Here is a 20061-nt window from a genome sequence, read left to right on the forward strand (position 1 = left end):
AGGGCACCCAGCCCCTAGCCATCCCCACGCCTCCCACTCCTCAACAGGGAGGAGCCCTTTTCAAGCCAACACTGAGCAGCAAAAAGATGCTTCCCACCAACACAGCTGATGGTGGGGTACAGGCAGTTTTTGCCTGCCTGTAGCTGACCAAACTCAACCCATCCACCCGCGGCAGAGCGGTAGCTAGACACCCTGCAGCCCTGCTCTGCTCCAGGGCTGCAGCGCACAGGCACAGCTTTCATTAGCCACAGGCATGTGAAGGGCCACTCATTTCTCCCACGAAGACAGCTGAAAAGTCCTACGCGGTGTGAGGGAGGCGGCGGCCAGGTACAAACCCGGCTGCCCTGGCCCCGCAGGTACCGGGTGCCTCACCCGGGCGGCCGCAGTGCCCAGCGCCGCGGGGGGCTAAACGGGGAGGGGCTCGGCCCCGTACCTCCGCCAGGCTGGGCGGCCTCCGAGCCTCCCGGCCCCGCACCCCGCCCGGCCTGGGGCTGGGGTGAGGCACCCACAGCGCCTAAGCACGCCGGGTGGCCGGGCAGGGCCTCCGGCCGGCCTCGGAGCTGAGGGATGCGAGCGGCTCCCGAGGCGGCCCGGCCGGGCCACGGCAGCGCCTCTCCCGGGCAGGCGCCGCCCCGCAGCGGGGCGCCAGGGGGCGCCGGCGGCCGCAGCTCCCCGCCCTCCCGCAGGATTTTGGCTCTCGGCGGCTCCTGTCCGCGCTGAGGCGGCGTGAGCCTCGGCGGCCACCGTCCCTTCCCGCCGCTGGCCGGGTGCTGGCGGCAGCGCTGACGCGGAGAGGCCGAGCGGGACCGCCGCCGCCATGAGCCGCAGCTACAACGATGAGCTGCAGTACCTGGACAAGATCGACAAGAACTGCTGGCGGATCAAGAAGGGCTTCGTACCGAACATGCACGTGCGTGGGGGGGGGCTGGGCTCCGCCGGGGGTGCCCGGGGGGGTGGGGGGTGGTGCGGCCCGCTCGCCCTGACCGGTCTCCCCGCAGGTGGAGGGCGTGTTCTACGTGAACGACCCGCTGGAGAAGCTGATGTTCGAAGAGCTGCGCAACGCCTGCCGCGGCGGAGGTGCGTGACCGGGGGTGCCCGGTGACCGGGGGGGCCGCACACGCTCCCTGCCGTGGCCTGGAAGCCCTCACGAGCGGCCGGGCTCGCCGCGCCGGCTGGGGGCCCTGAGAGCCCGGGCTGTAGCAGCGCCAGCGCAGGCCCGGAGGCAGCTGGCAGCAACGAGCTGCCTCTCCGCGCCGGCCGCAGCGGCCTGGCGAGCCGCACAGGGTGTCACCTGCAGCTGTAGGGTGTCTGTGCCCAGACCAGAGGGGTGGGCGCAGCCTTGCTGGCAGCCCTGTGTGTGCCCCAGCGTTTTCTGAATGCCTGCACTCAGAGCCTACTGGGGGGGCCGTGGCCTAGGCCGGGCTGTTCTGTGTGAGGCTGCGGCACAGGGCTGGATCCTGCTCTGACAGCTGGCGGCAACAGGCTTCTGCTGTTAGCACGGGTCGGTCTGCATTGGTACCGACACAGCAGGAGGAGGACTTCAGCATAATACCTCACTTAATAAAACTGCCGATGGTACGTAATGCTAGGCTCTTATACCAGTCTAGATTACTTGTTACTGGCAGATTTCTGATTTGCCAGTGTTTTGAGCAGCCTTTTTAGAAGTGCTTGATTATGGTTACCATGGTAAATTACCAGATTGGTTACCTGTTTGGTTTTCTTTTCTCTGCAGGTGCAGGTGGCTTTTTACCTGCTATGAAACAGATTGGGAATGTGGCTGCATTACCTGGCATTGTTCACGTGAGTAACTGCTCTGAAAATTTGTTCTTTTTCCGTTCCTATTTGCCAGAGATTATTGCCTTCCAAATGGGAACTCCATTGTGAGAAGGGGTATAGACCAAAATTCTTTTCAGGGCAGTCTGACTGTTCAGGAATGTGTCTCTGAGTAAGGAGTGCTTGCAAGGGCAGGCTGTAAAACGAAGTTATCGGAAAGGGAAGTATCTGTTGACATCGTTGACTGCCTTTTGATGTGAAGCTTTTAGCATTGCTTTGTGCTGTTTCAGTTTGTTTGAGCCACTCTTCCTCCACTGTTCATATTGTCTTTTTGTTGTTTCTGAGTTGCCTTTGCTGACCTGGAATGCATGGAGAAGTGAGAAGGGAGCAGGAGGCTATGTTGCAGTCTGTATTGTTGTTGCTGCCCGAATGTTGGTAGTGAGCCTTCCCATGCCCTCAACACTTCTTTCACTCACCCTGTGCATTTTTGGAAGCAAAGCATCAGATATGATGATGCAGGAGAAAAATACTAGGCTGTGTCACTTTTCAAGAAGCACTAAGAACAATGTGGAAATCATCTTTTTCACATTCAATATTTCATACATTAATAAATAAAAAATAATGGGATTTTTTTTTAATTGTTTCTCTTGGTGACTTGGCAAAAGTTTTGAATTTCTGGCTGCAGTAAAAGGCAGACTATCATGCTGTTAAAATGCCTTAGTGGTCAACCAAAAAGGGAGTAAGATAAGAGTAGTAACAACTTTTTAAAATTGGAATTTTGGTTGGTAGTTCATAGGAGAGATGTTACAATCATGTGTCTATTCAAATCTTCACTTTTTATTTCCAAACCAAAAGATTTCTGGGTGATGGCAAGGGGAGGCAGAAGCAGCACATAGTCCCACTGGAAAGTACTGCTCTTTGTAATGTATGGTAACATTTTAATACATATTGAAAAGTTCCAGTTTCTGACAGCTTTCTGGATGTTTGGGGCTTTATATTTTTTGTTTGTTTAAATAGATTGTGGAGATCTGTTTGTGGTGTCCTAATCTAAACTTGCCAGGCTAGATATACTTTGGACTTGTGGAGCTGTGTAGGATCACAGAATGGTCAGGGTTGGAAGGGACCTCTGGAGATCATATACTCCAGCCTCCCGGCTAAAGCAGAGTCACCTAGAGTGGGTTGCACAGAACTGCATCCAGGTGTGTTTTGAATGTCCCCAGAGAAGGAGACTCCACAACCTCTCTGGGCAGCCTGTTCCAGTGCTCTGTCACCCTCAAAGCAAAGAAGTTCTTCCTTGTATCCAGATGGAACTTCCTGTGCTGCAGTTCGTGCCTGTTGCCCCTTGTCCTGTCACTGGGCGCTGCTGAGAAGAGCCTGGCCCCATCCTCCTGACACTCATCCTTAAGATATTTGTAGATATTAGTAAGATCCCCTCTCAGTCTTCTCTTCCCCAGGCTACACAGGCCCAGCTCTCCCAGCCTTTCCTAAGGGCAATGCTCCAGTCTCCTCACCATCTTTGTATCCCTCCGCTGGACCCTCTCCAGCAGTTCCCTGTCTCTCTTGAACTGGGGAGCCCAGAACTGGGCACAGCACTGCAGATGCGGCCTCACCAGGGCAGAATAGAGGGGCAGGATCACTTGGCTACGAGCACACGGCTCTTGGGCAACTTGCCGTCCACCTCCCAGGGTCCTTCTCCGCAGAGCTGCCTTCCAGCAGGTCAGCCCCAGCCTGTGCTGGTACGTGGGATTGTTCCTCCCTGGGGTCAGGACCCTACACTTGCCTTTGGTGAACTTCATTAGGTTCCTCTCCACCCAACGCTCCAGCCTGTCCAGGTCTCCCTGAACGGCAGCGCAGCCTCTGGTGTATCACCTGCTCCTCCCAGCTCTGTATCACCAGCAAACTTGCTGAGGGTGCGCTCTGTCCCTTCATCCAGGTCACTGACAAGTCAGTCGAACAGGACTGGACCCAGCACTGACCCCTGGGGAACACCGCTGGCTACAGGCCTCCAGCTGGACTCTGTGCCGCTGATCACAGCCCTCTGAGCTCTGCCATTGCGCCAGTTCTCAGCCCACCTCACTGTCCACTCCTCTAACCCACGCTTCCTGAGCTTGCCTGTGAGGATGTTGTGGGAGATGGTGTCAAAAACCTGGCTGAAGTCAAGGCAGACAGCATCCACTGCTCTCCCCTCACCTACCCAGCCAGTTATCCCATCACAGAAGGCTATCAGACTGGTCAGGCATGATTTCCCCTTGGTGAATCCATGTTGACCACTTCTGATAGCATTTTCCTCCACATGCTGAGAGATGACATCCAGCATGAGCTGTTCCATCACCTTTCCAGGGATGGAGGTGAGGCTGACCGGCCTGTAGTTTCCTGGGTTGTTCTTCTTGCCTTTTTTGAAGACTGGAGTGGCAGTGACTTTTCTCCAGTCCTCAGGCACCTCTTCTGTTCTCCATGACCTCTCAAAGAGGATGGAGAGTGGCTTAGCAATAACATCTGCCAGCTCCCTCAGCACTTGAGGGTGCATCCCATCAGAGCCCGTGGATTTGTGGGTGCCAGGTTTACCTAAACGATCTCTAACCCAATACCTCCTTGACCAAGGGAAAGTCTTCCTTTCTCCAGACTTTCGGTCTTGCCTCCAGGGTCTGGGATTCCTGAGGGCCAGCCTTGACAGTGACGACTGAAGTAAACAAGGCGTTCAGTAAATCCACCTCCTCTGTGTCCTTCATCACCAGGGCACCCACCTCATTCAGCAGCAGGCCCACATTTTCCGTAGTCATCCTTTTCCTACTGATGTATTTGAAGAAGCCCTTCTTGTTGTCCTTGACCTCTCTCACCAGATTTAGTTCCAAACGGACTTAGCCTTCCTTGTTGCCTCCCTGCATGTTCTGACAGCATTCCTATGTTTGTCCCAAGTGGCCTGTCCCTTTTTCCACATTCTGTAAACTTCCTTCTTCTGTTTGAGTTTTGCCAGAAGCTCCTTGCTCATCCATACAGGCCTCCTGCCCTCTTTGTTTGGTTTCTTACTTATAGGGATGCACCTATCTTGAGTTTGGAGGAAGCTGTGCTTGAATATTAGCCAACTGCTTTGGACCATCCTACGTTCTAGAGCCCTAACCCACGATTTCTTCAAGTAGGTCCTTGAAGAGGCCCAAGTCAGCTCTCCTTAAGTCCAGGGTTGCAGTCCTGCTTATTGCCCTGCTTCCTCCATGTAGCATCTTCAACTCTGCCATCTCATGGTCACAGCAGCCAAGGCTCTCCAGAAGCATGCCTGTACATTCTTTAATTAGTAATAATATGAAAATGTTCAGCAAAAAGATATTTTTTAAATAAATTAAAATGACATAGCTGCTATCATGTTCTATCCTATCAGGGTATCATCCTAAAAGGATGACTCTTTCCTTCCTACAGGGTGCAGTCTTTGGTCAGTGTTCAGTGACACAGCTAAGAAGAGAAAATGCTGACTGTTTCATGATTCCTTTCCATGGCATTGAACTCCTCCCTTGTTACATTTACAGTGTTTAAATATTGCAGATGTTTCTAGATGGAGCTTGGTAAAGACAAATTCATCACTCTTATGTGAAGTCTCTGTTTTATGCTACTCACAAGCTATTGCCTGCCTAAGTTTTGAATGCAAGGGCTCTTGAGTCCAAGAAAAAAGCTAGGTTAGAGTTCAGTTTTGAGATCACTGTTTCTACATTTAGGTGCTTAAGCTCCTTTTAAGTTTTCTTGAGATCTGGTCAATAGAGCCAAGAGGGCTTATCAGCTGACTAGCCACTGGGTGTTTCCTTCAGAGTGAGATCTGCTCTCTGCTTTCTTAGACTGTCTATCCTGTAACTGCAGGAATTTTAGATACTCACCTGAATTGATGTGTTTACCCCATCTACATCTGAACATCCATTCTCTTTCTGGTGTATTTGTTCACAAATGTGACAACCACTGCCACAAGGCAAAGCATAACCAAGGTGACTCTGTGCAGCGCAGTTTCATAAAACTTTAAAATGTCCTTCATTCTCTTTCAGAGATCAATAGGCCTTCCAGATGTCCATTCTGGCTATGGGTTTGCCATTGGCAACATGGCTGCCTTTGATATGAATGATCCTGAAGCAGTGGTTTCACCAGGTAAGGATGACTGACTTAACCTGCACGTAGAAATATCTGCGATGGCATAAAGATACTTTTTGAAATGGCAGGTCTTCACAGTATTTTATATACAGAACCAAAACAAAATACGTGATGTGAATTATAGAGAGTTAAAAGGTGCTTAATTCCTGTACTCAGAATCTTTATGGAGCAGGTGGTTACACTGAAAACATCTAAACAGTGCAGAGAGAATTGCCTTTTTGGTTTTGGCTTGGGCTTGTGATATCCCTCAATTTGAAGGGAAAGCATAAGACTCTGAATTTGGGTTTTGCCAAGTTGATAAAGAACTCACTGTTTTCTCAGAGCAGTGTTTGAAAACATCTTTTGAGAAAAAATTTCTACACTTTATTAAAAATGTGACCTTAAAATATGTCTATCTTTTTGATAAACACCTGGGTCTTTAATTACTGATGGTCCGGAGATGCTTTTGTGGTTGTCAGGAAACATGATACTAATGTTTCAGCTTTGCTTTAGGCAGTTTTAGTGTTCCCAATTGACTTAAACCCAGGATCTTAGTCTGGTATCCCCTCTCTGACGCTTGTTAGTACGAGAACCTTCATACTAAAGGTGGCTTGATTGATTGTTCACGTTAGGCCTTGCTCTCCGGTATTTGTTTTTATTAAATACAGTTAAGTAAAATACGAAGCACTAACATTTAATATTTCTTATAAGTATTTATCGCTTATTATAACTAGTTATTATTTATTCCAACAAAGAAGCAAAAAGGAATTGCTTTCAAGAACATCTTACATCAGGGAGCCATGCTAAGATCTGTCACTTTTCTTCTGACCTTAGGCAGAAGAACAGGAACATTCTCTCTGCTTACTGTGGACAGTATATTTTATAATTATGTCTACTTCTCTTTGTCAGCTTGCTGCAGCGACTTTGTAAACAGAGAGCTCTGTAGGCAATTGTACACTTATGTCTATAGAGTATATGCTCAAGACTGGAAAACTGGCTTTTTAACAGTTTTCGAGTTTTTCTCTGTAAGACTGCATTTTTGGCTGCCTTGAAATCTGAGGCTTCATTAAATTCATCTATTAAAATGAAGCTTAATGCAGTTCTGCTTTTTTCCTGGTATTGTGTCAGGAAGAAGGTGGAAGATCACAGCATTCAGTACATGCTCTCTGTCAGCAGAGAGACTGATTTAAGATGAATATTCAGCAAGTGTTCACCATCAGCACACTTTCTTTATTAACTCCTTGGGCTTTTCTACACTTGTAGGTGGTGTCGGATTTGACATCAACTGTGGTGTCCGCTTACTGCGTACCAATTTGGATGAAAGTGATGTGCAGCCTGTGAAAGAGCAGCTCGCCCAGGCTATGTTTGACCACATTCCTGTTGGTGTCGGCTCCAAAGGTGTCATCCCCATGAATGCCAAGTAAGAGAATGACTGTGTACACATCACTAGAGGGGACATCTCTGGTGTTTATTTTGATGAAAAATTCATCAGTGGGAGACTTTAAGAAAGAAAAAGTAATTCTAAAACTCTTTCCATTCTTTCTGCGTATGTGCTTCACCAGGAGAACTGGCGTAATCATCAGTGCACAAAGGCAGCTGTTTCTTTCCCCATTTAAAACCCTGAAATAACTAAAGGTTCTTGAAGGGTTCTCATTTCTTCTGACAGAAAACCTCCATGGATGTAAAGGTATCTTTTTGTAAGGGATGAGAGAGAAAATAGGATATTCCACACACAGCAAAGAGGAAAAAGTAATGACCTATCTCAAGCTGATATATATGTAGAGCTTGATTTTTTCATGAAGTATTAAGAAGATGGACTTCTTGTTAGGGGAGTTGGCTGGTCATAACATCATGGAGTAATTTAGCTTGGTTGGGATCTCTTGACATCATCTCGTCCAACTCCTTGCATGAAGGAAGGCTAACTCTGTAGGTAGGTCTAACAACAAAGTTACATCAGGTTGCTCAGGGCTGTATCCAGTGGAGTTGTGAGTATATCCAAGGATAACCACCTTATGTAGGTGTTTGATAATTGCAGGGATTTGGAAGAAGCGCTAGAGATGGGTGTGGACTGGTCTCTCCGGGAAGGCTATGCCTGGGCAGAGGACAAGGAGCACTGTGAGGAATATGGAAGAATGTTGCAGGCTGATCCCAACAAGGTCTCCTCAAGAGCAAAGAAGAGGGGCCTGCCTCAGGTAATGCTGTGTTTCAGGAGAGCTCTGAGTGCTCCCAGGGTTCAAATGTAAAGGTTAGTGAGTAGTTCTCTGACTTTGTGTCTCTTCTTGAAACTCTGCCTGATGTTTCTGGGCAAGGGGAAAGGTGAGATGGTGGGGCCATTTCTGAATAATTCTTGACAGAACTGTAACAGAGCGAAATGATACTGGACATGCCCAAAGTGCCTGGGGCCATCAGTTTTTCATCAGTTAACACCTGGTACTGGCGTTCATGTTCAGTGGTATTTCCCCATCCAGATTAGTTTTATTTTTAAAAGACAGGCAAGTTATTTTGCAACTTTTCTCCTTGTTTGCTAAGCAAGTTAATAGCAGGGGCAAGGAAGGATATTAGAAGCTCATAACTCTGAATTGCAGTTCAGGGGTTGGACTTCATTTCTGTACATAGTATTTCATTGCTCTGTAACACTTTTGAGATGGCTGTACTAATGCTACATTTGTAAAGCTTGCTTTTTCTTGAGTTTTATGAGTTGTGGTGCTGCAAGATTATAGTATTTTAGCCTCAAAATAATCTTATGTCCTCAATTTTCACATTCACCTTGCAAATAACTGAGCATCTGTTACGGAGTTGAAAAAATTTGGGCCTAGAAATGGAATATCTTGCTTTAATCTAATGAAAGCTTGTAAGTACCTAAGTAGCAGGATATTTTAACTTCCCTGCGGAGTTATAACCAAGTGTAAGACTGTATGTCTGCTTTGTCTATACAAATTGAAGATAAATTCTCAATACTCTGTACTCTTCCCATCTTTCAACTAGGCCTAAGTAAGTTGGAAAAAGGTGGCAGCACAGTCTGTAGATCCTGGTCCTTTTGTTTAATCGCAGTCTTGTTACAAATCTAAACAAAGAGGACAGTGATGATGATGCTGTGTTCTACTTCCTTTCAGCTTATGTGGGGATTTTTTTTTTCCTGGAAAAACTTTTCCACAACCAAAACCTTGCTGTAGCACTTTGCCCTATTTATTGCCCATATTGCCATAGCTCTCCCCTGTGCTCCCAGAGGCTGCTTTACTAGCACTGTTTGATCAGTGTGTTGTGTTTGGCAGCTGGGGACCCTGGGAGCCGGAAATCATTATGCCGAGATCCAGGTTGTGGATGACATTTACAATGAATATGCTGCCAGGAAGATGGGCATTGACCACAAAGGGCAGGTGTGTGTGATGATCCACAGTGGCAGCAGAGGTCTGGGCCACCAAGTTGCTACAGGTATGATTTGACTGGCATAGGTACCTGGAGTGGAGAAACGCTTGAACATGGTCTTGTCATTCACAGTAAACTCCGTCACTGAAGAGCATTTCTTACAGTGTAATTGCTGAGTCTATTCTGAATTGCCTTGACAGGGGTTGTCTGTTTGCAGACAGTTGATAATGTTCTGCCACAGATTTGCTTTTGCATTTGAGAAATTTTTGACCATCAGACAGATATGTTCAGTTTTAGAATATAAATTATAGACAGCCATGCTAATCTGACAGATTGAAACAAAATTAAGGAGTCACCTAGACTTGCTGTGTTTATTTCCCAGATGCGTTGGTGGCTATGGAAAAAGCTATGAAACGGGACAAAATCATAGTGAATGATCGCCAGCTGGCATGTGCCAGGATTGCTTCCGCAGAGGGACAGGATTACTTGAAGGGAATGGCAGCTGCTGGAAACTATGCATGGGTCAACCGCTCTTCTATGACTTTTCTAACAAGACAGGTAGGAGCAGAGTTGTCTCTTGACAGCTGTGTTTTGGTACACATCTCCTGCTTTATCCCAGACATAGGGAACACAGAGTAGCTGCAGTATTTAACATAATTTTTGTTCTTGTGCTTCTTAAACTGTTTTCTGGAGACACACAAAGCTGCGGTCAAGTCAATCCATCTAATACCTCTCAACATCACTGGATTATACTTGCTGAAGCTGCTTAATCAATATTTTTGAAAATTCCTTGAACTGGAAGAGGGTACAAGAAAATTATTTTTACGCTGCACAAGCTATCTTTTCAGAGTTGCAAGAATTTGTCTAACTGATATCTGACTGAATTCCAGCATTAAAGCTGCCAATGAGCAAATAAACAATCCAGACAGTCCAATTCTGTCACACCCAGCACTGTTGTGTTTGGTTCCATTGTGGCTGAATTTGACTGAAGTTCTTAACCTGCCACGCCAAGTGTTTAGGTCACTGACTTACTGGTAAGAAACACTTTCAAGCGAGTGTGTTCCTTTTAATTCCTAAAAAGATTGTAAATCTTCCACATGTACATAGCAATTATCTTCTTGTATTTCACATCCTGTTTTAATGTCTTTTCAGGCTTTTGCCAAAGTCTTCAACACAACCCCAGATGACCTTGATATGCATGTTATCTATGATGTGTCTCACAACATTGCCAAAGTGGAGCAACATGTAGTGGATGGGAAGGAGCGGACTCTGCTGGTGCACAGAAAGGGATCAACCAGAGCCTTCCCTCCTCACCATCCTCTTATTGCTGTTGATTATCAAGTAAGTTTAGCTGTGGGAGAAGGAAATCAGAAGAGAATTCTGGATGAATCAGACAACTGTAGGGTGCCTAACAGAGATCTGAATGCTGCAAGTTCCTTTTTTGAGCTAACAGCACTGGAACCCTAGTAGGGTGGCAATATTCTGCTTGTCTGTGTGTTAGATCTTTGGGACATTGAGCTCCCTCTTCTGCTCCATACCCACAATGGTTGGAAGATCATGAAGGGAAAGAAGTGCTTGGTACCTAGGGCAGGCTTCCATGATTTGCTTTGTCTGTCTGTTGGACGCAAGTCTTTTGATCTGCAGGTCCGCATCTTTCAATGCAGTTAGTTCTCCAGAATCCTTGATAGCAGGCACCTGAGGCAAGCAGGGATGTTCTGAGGGAATGTGAACCTGCCCTCCTTTTCTGGAGATATGGTTCCTCTCAGACTTTTATTAAGAATGAGTTTTTTAAGCTTTTTCTTGTGAATTAATACTTTGCATCCACAGCTGACTGGACAGCCTGTCTTGATTGGTGGGACTATGGGCACCTGTAGCTATGTTCTTACTGGCACAGAGCAAGGCATGACCGAGACCTTCGGAACTACTTGCCATGGCGCTGTAAGTAAAAAATTATTTCAGGAAGGGATTGGCATGGGACTGTCATCCACAGAACAGGATTGTTCAAGGGTCATCCCGTGTGTGATTCATCTGTTGGTCATACAAGCAGAGAGTAGCCTTGCCATAGTAATCCGAGTCCAGGAGGACTGCAGGCTAGAAGTCCTCTTTGTCCCTTACTGAGTAGCTTTGATGACTGCTGCAGAAAATTTAGTGGTGCTTCTTTATACAAGGCAGATGTTAGGATGAAGACATAGAGAATAAACTCATTTTACCAAATTCTGGTATCTCTGAACTAATAAGGATTAAAACTGTGCTGAGGCTGTCCATATAAAACTCCTCAGCAGTAAGAAGGTGGTATTTCCTCCCCTGTTATTAACAATGTGAGACAAGATGATTGAGGAAGATAAATAGTTTCCAGTAAAACTTGACGCCTGAATAGTCTGACAAGTGGTTTGGGTAAAAAGACACTTGTAGACAAGTATGTTATACACATGAACCTTTCTCAGCTGTCATACCAGATGTGTGATTTTGTAGGAGCCCATCACGTAAAGTCTAAATTAATTTCCTGTTTTGTGGTTTACTGTGGTCTGTGCTCTCATCCATTCTGTGTTTACTTATATTGTAATAATGTTTTTCTTTAATAAGAAAGAGTTCTGTTTTTCCAAACTGCTACAAAAAATAGAACTAACAAAACTGCCATCTAGGGTCGTGCACTGTCTCGAGCCAAATCTCGACGTAACTTGGACTTCCAGGATGTATTGGACAAGCTGGCTGACATGGGCATTGCCATCCGTGTTGCTTCTCCCAAACTGGTCATGGAAGAAGTGAGTTTAATACCTCATTATTTGAGAGGGAAAAGGGGGTCTTGCTTCTTGACTGAACAACCCTCCCTGACTTGTTTTTTTGCAGTGTTAAGCGATCACTAGTACTCTAAATATTCTACAGCTTATGAAATTTCTGATACAGCTGTCCGTTTTTTTGGAAGATAATGTGAAGCCTTTCTTGTCCCTAAAATCCTGCTGAAAGGGGAGATGCCTGTTTGACAGGTTTTGGGGGGCTATGTTTTTTTCTGTTTCTGCTTGGTGATAGGGATAATTACCATAAACCCTGAGAATTATTTGTGTGAGCATCACAAAAGTAGTTACGTTTTATGGATTCTGTTCTTGAATGATGTTCTGCCAGCTTTAAACTTACTTTACAGTAGAGCTTTCACATAGATTATTAGCAGTTTATGAGAGATCTGCCTCTTTAATATGAATTCTGATACTTGCTCAAGAAGAGAATTCTGAATGGCTAGAAAACAGGGTATTATGACTTCCAGTTCCTCTGCATTAACATGATAGAATGTCTTTTCTGTTTACAGCCTTACTGATAGTAGTGTTGGAACTATGCTGTTATGGGTGTTGGTGGTGTACAAGCATGTTGATCACATTAAAATCTATTTAAGAGCAGGATTCTTGTCAGAATGCTGGAGGGGGAAGCCCTGGAGCTCAACCCCGATTCCTCTCGCTAAGGGGCAGTGAAGATAAATCTTAAAAGGTTATCTTTAAGGAGGAGGTTGGAGTCATGTCCTGCCAGATAACAAGGCTTGACATTCTCACATGCCGGTGAACTGGATTATCTGAAAACACAGGGAAACCTGAACCAAATATCTGAAATACCGTGAAATCTTATTTGTAATGCTAAGTGTCTCATAGATTTCTTCAATATGCAAGGTGGCCAGGTTTTCAATATGTTCACCTACTTCTACACGCTCAATTAATATGATTATATTTTTGTGAAGAGGAGAGGGGATATCAAAAGCCTACATCTAACTTCCTGTGACTCTGGGTTGTTTATAGTTCTGTTTTTGGGTTTTTTTTTTCCTCTCTTCCCCATCCAGGCACCAGAGTCTTATAAGAATGTGACAGATGTGGTTAACACCTGCCATGCAGCTGGCATCAGCAAGAAAGCCATTAAACTGAGACCTATTGCTGTTATAAAAGGCTAGGAATGGACGAGCCAGCAGAAAAGCACTGACGTCTCCAGGCCTTACACAAAACTGACTAGAACCACCATCTTCCCATACCTCTTGGACTCTGTAGGATGCTCAGATTATCATCTCCCTGTTCTGGAAACACAACAGTTGAGGACACCCCCGTTTTAAACCATTCCTAGGCATAATTAACCCCTACCCACCCCCATCCCCCAATTATATGGTGTTCTTTTCTTGTGAGGAAAGGGCAAAGAAATAAGTGAGTCTTGGGTTTTATATGCAGTCCCTCCCCCGTTTGCCTGATGATTCCATAGGCAGGACTTCAGACTTGACTGAGTTGTTGCTAATTGCTGTGCTGTGAGACCACCTCCATCAGTGAAGATGGTGTATGAGCCAGACCTGCTGTCTCCGGACCTGAATGCCTGGAGCTCTTTCTGCATATAAAAGTACTCTGATAGGCAGGGTACTCTGATAGGCTTCTGGGCAGGGAGAGGTTGCTCTGTTTGCAGATACCTCTATGCATAGTCTGTATTGTTGCATGTTTTGTGGCAATTGGGTGAGAAATCTGGAGCTGAGAGTGGTCTCCCGCTTGGGTTGAGGGGGTCTAACTAGGTTTGAGGCACAGTCCTCCCCTCTTACCCCACCCTCTCCCACTGAACACAGCACCTGGCGTACTTGGCTCAGTACAAGTAGGTGTACTGCAGTCTTCTGGAAATGTTGGTAGGACTGAGTATGTTGCTTTGAGAGGGTTTGTTTGCCTAGTGCGAGTTGTGACTTAACAACTTACAGATGTGCTAATCCAAAATTTTGCCAAGTCGTAAGCATGTAAAAGTTGGATTGGATAGTATTGCTTGCTGTATCCTGTAGCTCTGATTTAAGTCGAGTCCAAATGCAGGATCAGGCCCAGTACCATGTGACTTCTGATGTTTCTTTTACGTTCATTAACCATGACTGGAGGGGAAGCTGACCATCCTCACTGGATCATTTGGGGGATTGCAAATAAAATGGGAAGATGAACACTGCAGTGTGTCTGTGTCATGTTTATTCTGTGGCTAAAATGTTTGTTGTGCACTTTCAAGCGTGTGCACGTCTTGCAGAGAAATGTGCAGGTGGCAGAACTTCTTGCAGGATACAAGAGAAGGGCAATGCAGTGCTGTTTTCTCAGCTTGGTTCTGATAAGAGTATGATAGCTATGATTTGTCTCTCTCGGGGCCTGCCGCGTGTACCTCACTGGTCAGGGGATGGAGTTTCCCTGTAAGCCTGTGTGCAGACACAAGAGGGCGGCTGGAGGAACAGAAAACCTCAAAGCAGGAGTGGAGCTCTGCCGGGGACTCGTGTAAAAGGAGCAGATAGTGACTGATGGACTCCAGTGCCTTTTGATCGAACATCCCTTTAAGTTTAGGATCTTAGCTGAAACCTGTTTATCTCAGGAGGCATAATGGCATTTTTCAGTCTCAATTACTTTGTGCTTATTGGTTTCTTAGGTTCAAATACTGTATTTGCTGCAGGTTCAGAAGCAGCATATGCAGTAAGTCATGGCTGTGAGTCCTTGTGAGTCTGACTTTTCTTGTTTTCCCCTGCTTTCTCCAGTGGAATTGTTCCAGATTGCCATCTCTGAGGTCTGAGACAGTTGCTGAATTTAAAACAAAAATAATTTCACTTAAAAAAATTAGCCTTCAGTGACTAGAAGACAAATTGTTGGTCTCAAATCTGCAGAAATCTCATGTTCTGTGCAGAAGTTTCTGTCTATAAATATTTCTGACTCTGATGTGGAATGCAAGGGAACCCTTAAAACATTGATACTTAAGATAAAGAAGCATTTCTCAAAAACAATTCTCCTTTCATCTTTTGTCTACCATTGCCATTAAGAGACAAATTTCAGGTTTTTACAACAAGCAGAAATCATGTGTACCATGGAGGTGCTCTCATATGTATGCCTGAAGTCTTCTGATTATCAGTGTTCATGCATTAGTATTCAAGTAATGCAAGAAGTGCTGTCAGTTGTTGTTTCCTGTTGCAAAGCTAACATCTGCTAGTTTTGGTTATATGTTGTGCTGTATGGAGGAGAGTACTGGTTTCCTAACTACCTCAGAAAGTGTGAGTAGAAATCTAAGATGTCTCTCAGTTCTTTGTTTTAAGCCTGGATGTTTTTCTAATTCAAGTCCATCCTTTTTTTTTTCTTTAAGGGGGGCTGTCCACTAGCTTTTTTAATCTGCATTTAAAAAAAAAAAATTTAAAAAAATGGTAGGTAGGGAAGGCACGCCGTATTAAAATTCACGTGCTGAAATACAGCTGGACCTGCAGAAGAATTTAGGCAACATGAAAGAGCTATTGTGGTTATTGAACCATTTCTGTTTCCGTGGATGGTTATTGAAAACTCAGAAATACCTGTTATTGTATGAGGTGCTTCCCTCACTTCCCCAAAAGACTGAAAAAGCTTTGGTGAATGATTGTTACGATCTTTTTTTTTCTTTTTCTTGGTGGGAAACCACAGGTAGGAGATCTGCATCTACACCACACCCCTGGAGCTGTTGCACACCTCCGTCCAACCACAGGCACTTGTCTATTCCCTGCCTAAAGTGTAGATGCAGTCATCTGTAGGATGACCTGCAGCAGAAAGTTTGCTGGCCTGGAGGCTTGCACAGAGCGTCTCATTAATCTGCCTTCAGCCAGTGCAATAAAACCAGATCTTGGATGCAGGCTGCTTTTTAGCGAGAACGAATAGTCCACTACATTTATCTTACTCTCTGCTTGAGAACAAGGTGGTTTATCTTACAGATTGGACCTGCCAAAACAGAGCTACTGCCTCTGGGAAGTAGAAGGCATCATCTCTAGCGGTGGCTTCCCAGGCACCTTCCTTCTCCCTGCGCTCACAGGGCTTGCGCAGCGACAGGGAGCACAGGTGAGCGCTTCCTCTCTTGCTGGGAACTGACTGTTCACGGTGTGCTCAGGGGCATGTGCAGGTGCTGTTCCAGTCACTGTTAGCATAGTGTTAAACAGCAAACAGAAAAGCACTTCAGGTTTTTGTTGCTGGTAGGTGACTCTTTCAGAAAGTCCTCTACATGCATCCCCTGTGCTGGGGGGTGCCGTTTGCCGGGGAGGCAGAAGGGGCAGGGCTCAGCCCCTGGGCTGTGCAAGACCCCCAGAGAAGGCAGTTCCTCCCGGCAGTGTTGCAAACGGAGGGACCCACGTTTCGTTTGCCTTAACAGTGACAGAGCTGGGACGCAGCTGATGGCCTGCTTCTCTTTGACTTGCTTAAACTTTGTGTACACCAGGGCTCCCTGATTCAGCCTCTGCCACAGGAAAACAGGACCCTGCAAGGTACACACTTCCAGTGCTCTCTGCTGTGGTATATTTGTGTTGTATCACACACCCCGCTGGTTGGGAGCCCGGTGTTAAACCTGTGTCATGTTTATCACCATCCTAAGTCTCTTGTGGGTTTTTTTGGGTTTTTTTCCCTGCTCTGACTTTATTCGCCTTGTTTTAAACACGGCTCTGCACACATGGCTTCCTCCTCCGCTGGTGGTCCTGGGCTGGTGTTCTGGCCCAGGAGGAACAAGTGATCTCTGACACATCTCTGGCGCATGCCCCCCCACCCCCCACCCTCTCCTCCGCTCCCCTTTGTTCCTCTCAAACATAAACATACTTAACTGGCCTCTTCTTTTCTCTCTCCACCCCCTAGTCTTCAAAGCAACCAGACAAAGCAATATCCCTCCTGCAGCATGTGCCAACACGCTCCCCTGCTTGCAGAAGGAAGGCTTCAATTAAGCAGCGGGTCCTGCCTGTACCTGGCATTTGCTTTGCTCTCTGGAGCCCTGTCCTAGCACGAGGGATTTTGATCACCAGCGCCTCTGGTTTTCTGCCTGAAGGAGTGGCAGTGGGAGGCCCTGTAGAAAACCCCTGTGGTTTTCCCAGTGGGAAAAGCAGGAGCTCTGCAGCTCCCCAGCCAGGGCGATACCAGGCACTGGTGCTGTCCCCTGCCCTGTGGGAGGGAGAGGAAGATGGTACCCTCCTGGCACCCGCAAAACACCAATAGCTATGTGGTTTCTGGTGCGGTTTTTTTTTTTTTTTTAGTTGCAATATGTAACAGGAGGGTGGGGGTCATGCCCTGCAGCTGGGGGAGTGCCGAGCAGTGTGTGAAATGGGAGAGCAGAAGGCACAGAAAAGCCTCTGCTCTCCCCAGGGTGCAACTCGGCCTCCTCTGGCACCAACCTGGCAATCCCAGCCTGAGCTGCTGCTGTTGCTGCCGGCTTTGATGGTGCTGAGCTCATCCCCATCTACTGCATCCTCATCAAAACCCAGGAGACTGCTTCAGGTCACGTTGTATATAAAGTTCAGAAACCAAAATAATCACTAGTCTTAATTGCAGAGATTAGGACCAGGAAAGGGAAATGAGTCATCTACCAGCACTTAATCTAACATTTACTAGTTTAGCAAGACACACAGGGGCTGGGCTGCCCTCACATACTGAGATGTTTGAGTCAGCCTGGTGATGGAGCCTGTTCCTGAAAAGAGGTGCCGGGGCAGCCTGGATTTCTATGCCCCCTTTTTCCCAACCCCTTTTGAGCTACAGCCAGCAAGTTGCTTTCTGCTTAGGCTCAGCTTTGCCCAGCAGGCAGTTGGAAGGGGGGAAAACATTTTCCTCTTTTCTCCCCTCCCTCAGTGCCTGAGGAAACTAAGGCACCGACCCCTTTTTTTTTTTGCCCTGCACAAGCTGTGCCTCACATCAGGGAGGCAAGGTGGGAGCCCAGGCTCTTCCCTTCTCCATTCTCAGCCCCAGCAAGCTGGTGTGGGGTGGGTAGTCAAGTAGGTTGGGCTTTCTGCTTTTCCCTGTGAAGTGCAAACTCGGGGAAGCTGTTCCCCTGCCATGTGTCAGGAGGGGAAGAAGAAATAGATGGGGGAAGGGGCCCCAAAGATACCCCAGGAGAGGGAGGGCTGCAGCTCGCAAAGAGGAAAATGTGGCAGTGGGTGTGTGTGCGATAAAGTCCAAGCCCTGATGTGTTAGAGCAGCAGCTTATTACCTGAGTCAGTTAAGTGGTAGGAGATTATCAATCATAGGGAAGAGCCGCCCAAGATGAACAGCGGCCTGCCAGCAGTTGTGAATATACACACTCGAGGACAAGGCATTAGGGTTTTGTGGCAAAATTTAAGGGGGAAGGAGGGAGATGAAAAGTAAGCAAATGCAGTTCTTGAAGTAACGGAGGAGGGTCTGGATCTCTGAACCCTGCCTAGCCTGCAGGTACAAGGGATTGCATGCAGCTTGGCCTTAGCTCTTCTATGTCAGCACGAGCACCCAAGTGTACTTCTGCCCCGGATTGTTGCTCTTTGCCTCCCAGGGCAGAGGGGAAGTCATAGACCAGTTGCCGAAACCTCCCCAGGCCCTGCGGGCAACAGCATCACCCCGTGGCAAGCAACCATGAGCCCTTGGGTTACAGCAGTTGTGTCTTGGGGTATTTAGTGCCGTGCTTCACTTCGGACTCAGTCTTCAGCTAGCAGGCTCCAGGTTGCACTGCCAAAAAATAATAAAATGCTATAACTTTGTTACCCTTTTTACAGTTCCAGGCAGAGGGAAGTGGTGGGTTTCCTGGATGGAGGAATGCCTTGCTGATAAACCACCTGGTTACCCAGCTCTTGGCTTATAAGAACTGTAACCTGTTGCGCTTTTAACCTTAAAAAAAAAAAAAAAAAAGGCAACAAGCTGGTTGTTTTATTTTTGACTAGTACTTATTATTGTTGGGCGATAAATTTATGGCATACACAGACAAGTTATCAAGCTTTAAAATCACAGGTAGGCTGAGCAGTTCCTCCACTGTTTCCCTGCCAAATCCTTAACCACCTCTTGGATGAGGAAGAAAAAAGTATCACTGTAAATTATTTTTTCCCTCGAGGGTATTTATACTGTAGCTGTTGCTAAAGGGATTTTTTCCATTCACTTCTCATAGGAGTGTTTTTTTATCAGGCAGATAAATACAGAAAGTACTGTGGCAAGCACTTTCTCCTCCATTTTGAGGATCTAGAGTATCTGTATTTTGAGTCTAGGCCAGAAAGGACTTGTCTGTCTCCTTCCTGACATAAACTTCTGTGTATCTTCAGGGCTGGAGCCCCTCCCTGGTGGGGGGACTGAGCCCTGTGGTGGAGGAGAAACCTCTTCACCCGTGGAAACCTCCTTGCCCAGCCCGAGATGTCGGGCTGTGCTGGCAGGAGGGTGCCTTTGGGTGCAGGCAGTGCTATGCAGGGAGTGCTGGGTGCTCTCCTCCCTCAGAAGCCCCAGTGGGCACCTCCATGGCACAGAATGCCTCCCAGGGAAGGGGTATCAGTGGGGATGCAGTGCCCATAGGGCAGCCGACGGCCTCGGAGGGGCAACCAGGGAGTGACACCATTGCTCACAGACACGTGGTGTGCCAGCAGCTGTGCACTGCTCTGGAGAGGGCTTGTCTCTTCTGTTCCCCCCATACCTCCCCACCTCATTCCCAGGGTTGCAGATGACCTGGGCAAGGCCTCCACAAATCCTGTCAGCTCAGGAGACATGCAGGCTTCTGGCTGCTCTTCCTGCCAGACCCCGGAGCTCTTCAACTAATGGTCAGTGGATAAGGCAGAAGTTTTATCTGGACTGAGAAACCATGAAGCCTTGTTTGTCAGACGAATACTTGTTTCTTTGTCTTTCAGGCAGGAACTCAAACTATTTGATGATTATCAATAGCAGCCAAGAGCACTATTGCTGTCTCCTTTCCTGCCTGCTCCTCTGGCAGACAGTGAATCCTCCATCACAGACCAGTTCCTGGAGAGAAAAGACTGGCATGAGACTGAGGCATTCGGGTACATCTCTGGAGAGCAACTTTCAGTGCTCTTATCCACCATGGATTTGCCCAGCCTCTACCAAGTCACTTCATCTTCCTATGTCTTGA

The 20061-nt window shown here is 47.0% G+C and overlaps 1 protein-coding gene across 1 annotated transcript; it reads left to right on the forward strand.

Moving 5' to 3' along the window:
• The first annotated feature begins 712 nt into the window (after positions 1-712).
• Positions 713-14178, forward strand: RTCB (RNA 2',3'-cyclic phosphate and 5'-OH ligase). Its single transcript, XM_056341000.1, has 12 exons — positions 713-910; positions 999-1077; positions 1733-1800; positions 5796-5895; positions 7141-7297; positions 7913-8069; positions 9150-9309; positions 9626-9801; positions 10396-10584; positions 11071-11181; positions 11886-12005; positions 13064-14178. Exons 1-12 carry the CDS (start codon positions 818-820, stop codon positions 13169-13171), a joined length of 1518 nt encoding a protein of 505 aa, XP_056196975.1. The 5' UTR covers positions 713-817; the 3' UTR covers positions 13172-14178.
• Positions 14179-20061: the final 5883 nt, after the last annotated feature.

This window comes from Falco biarmicus, chromosome 5, assembly GCF_023638135.1.
Source record: "Falco biarmicus isolate bFalBia1 chromosome 5, bFalBia1.pri, whole genome shotgun sequence".
In the NCBI taxonomy this organism is placed as follows: domain Eukaryota; kingdom Metazoa; phylum Chordata; class Aves; order Falconiformes; family Falconidae; genus Falco; species Falco biarmicus.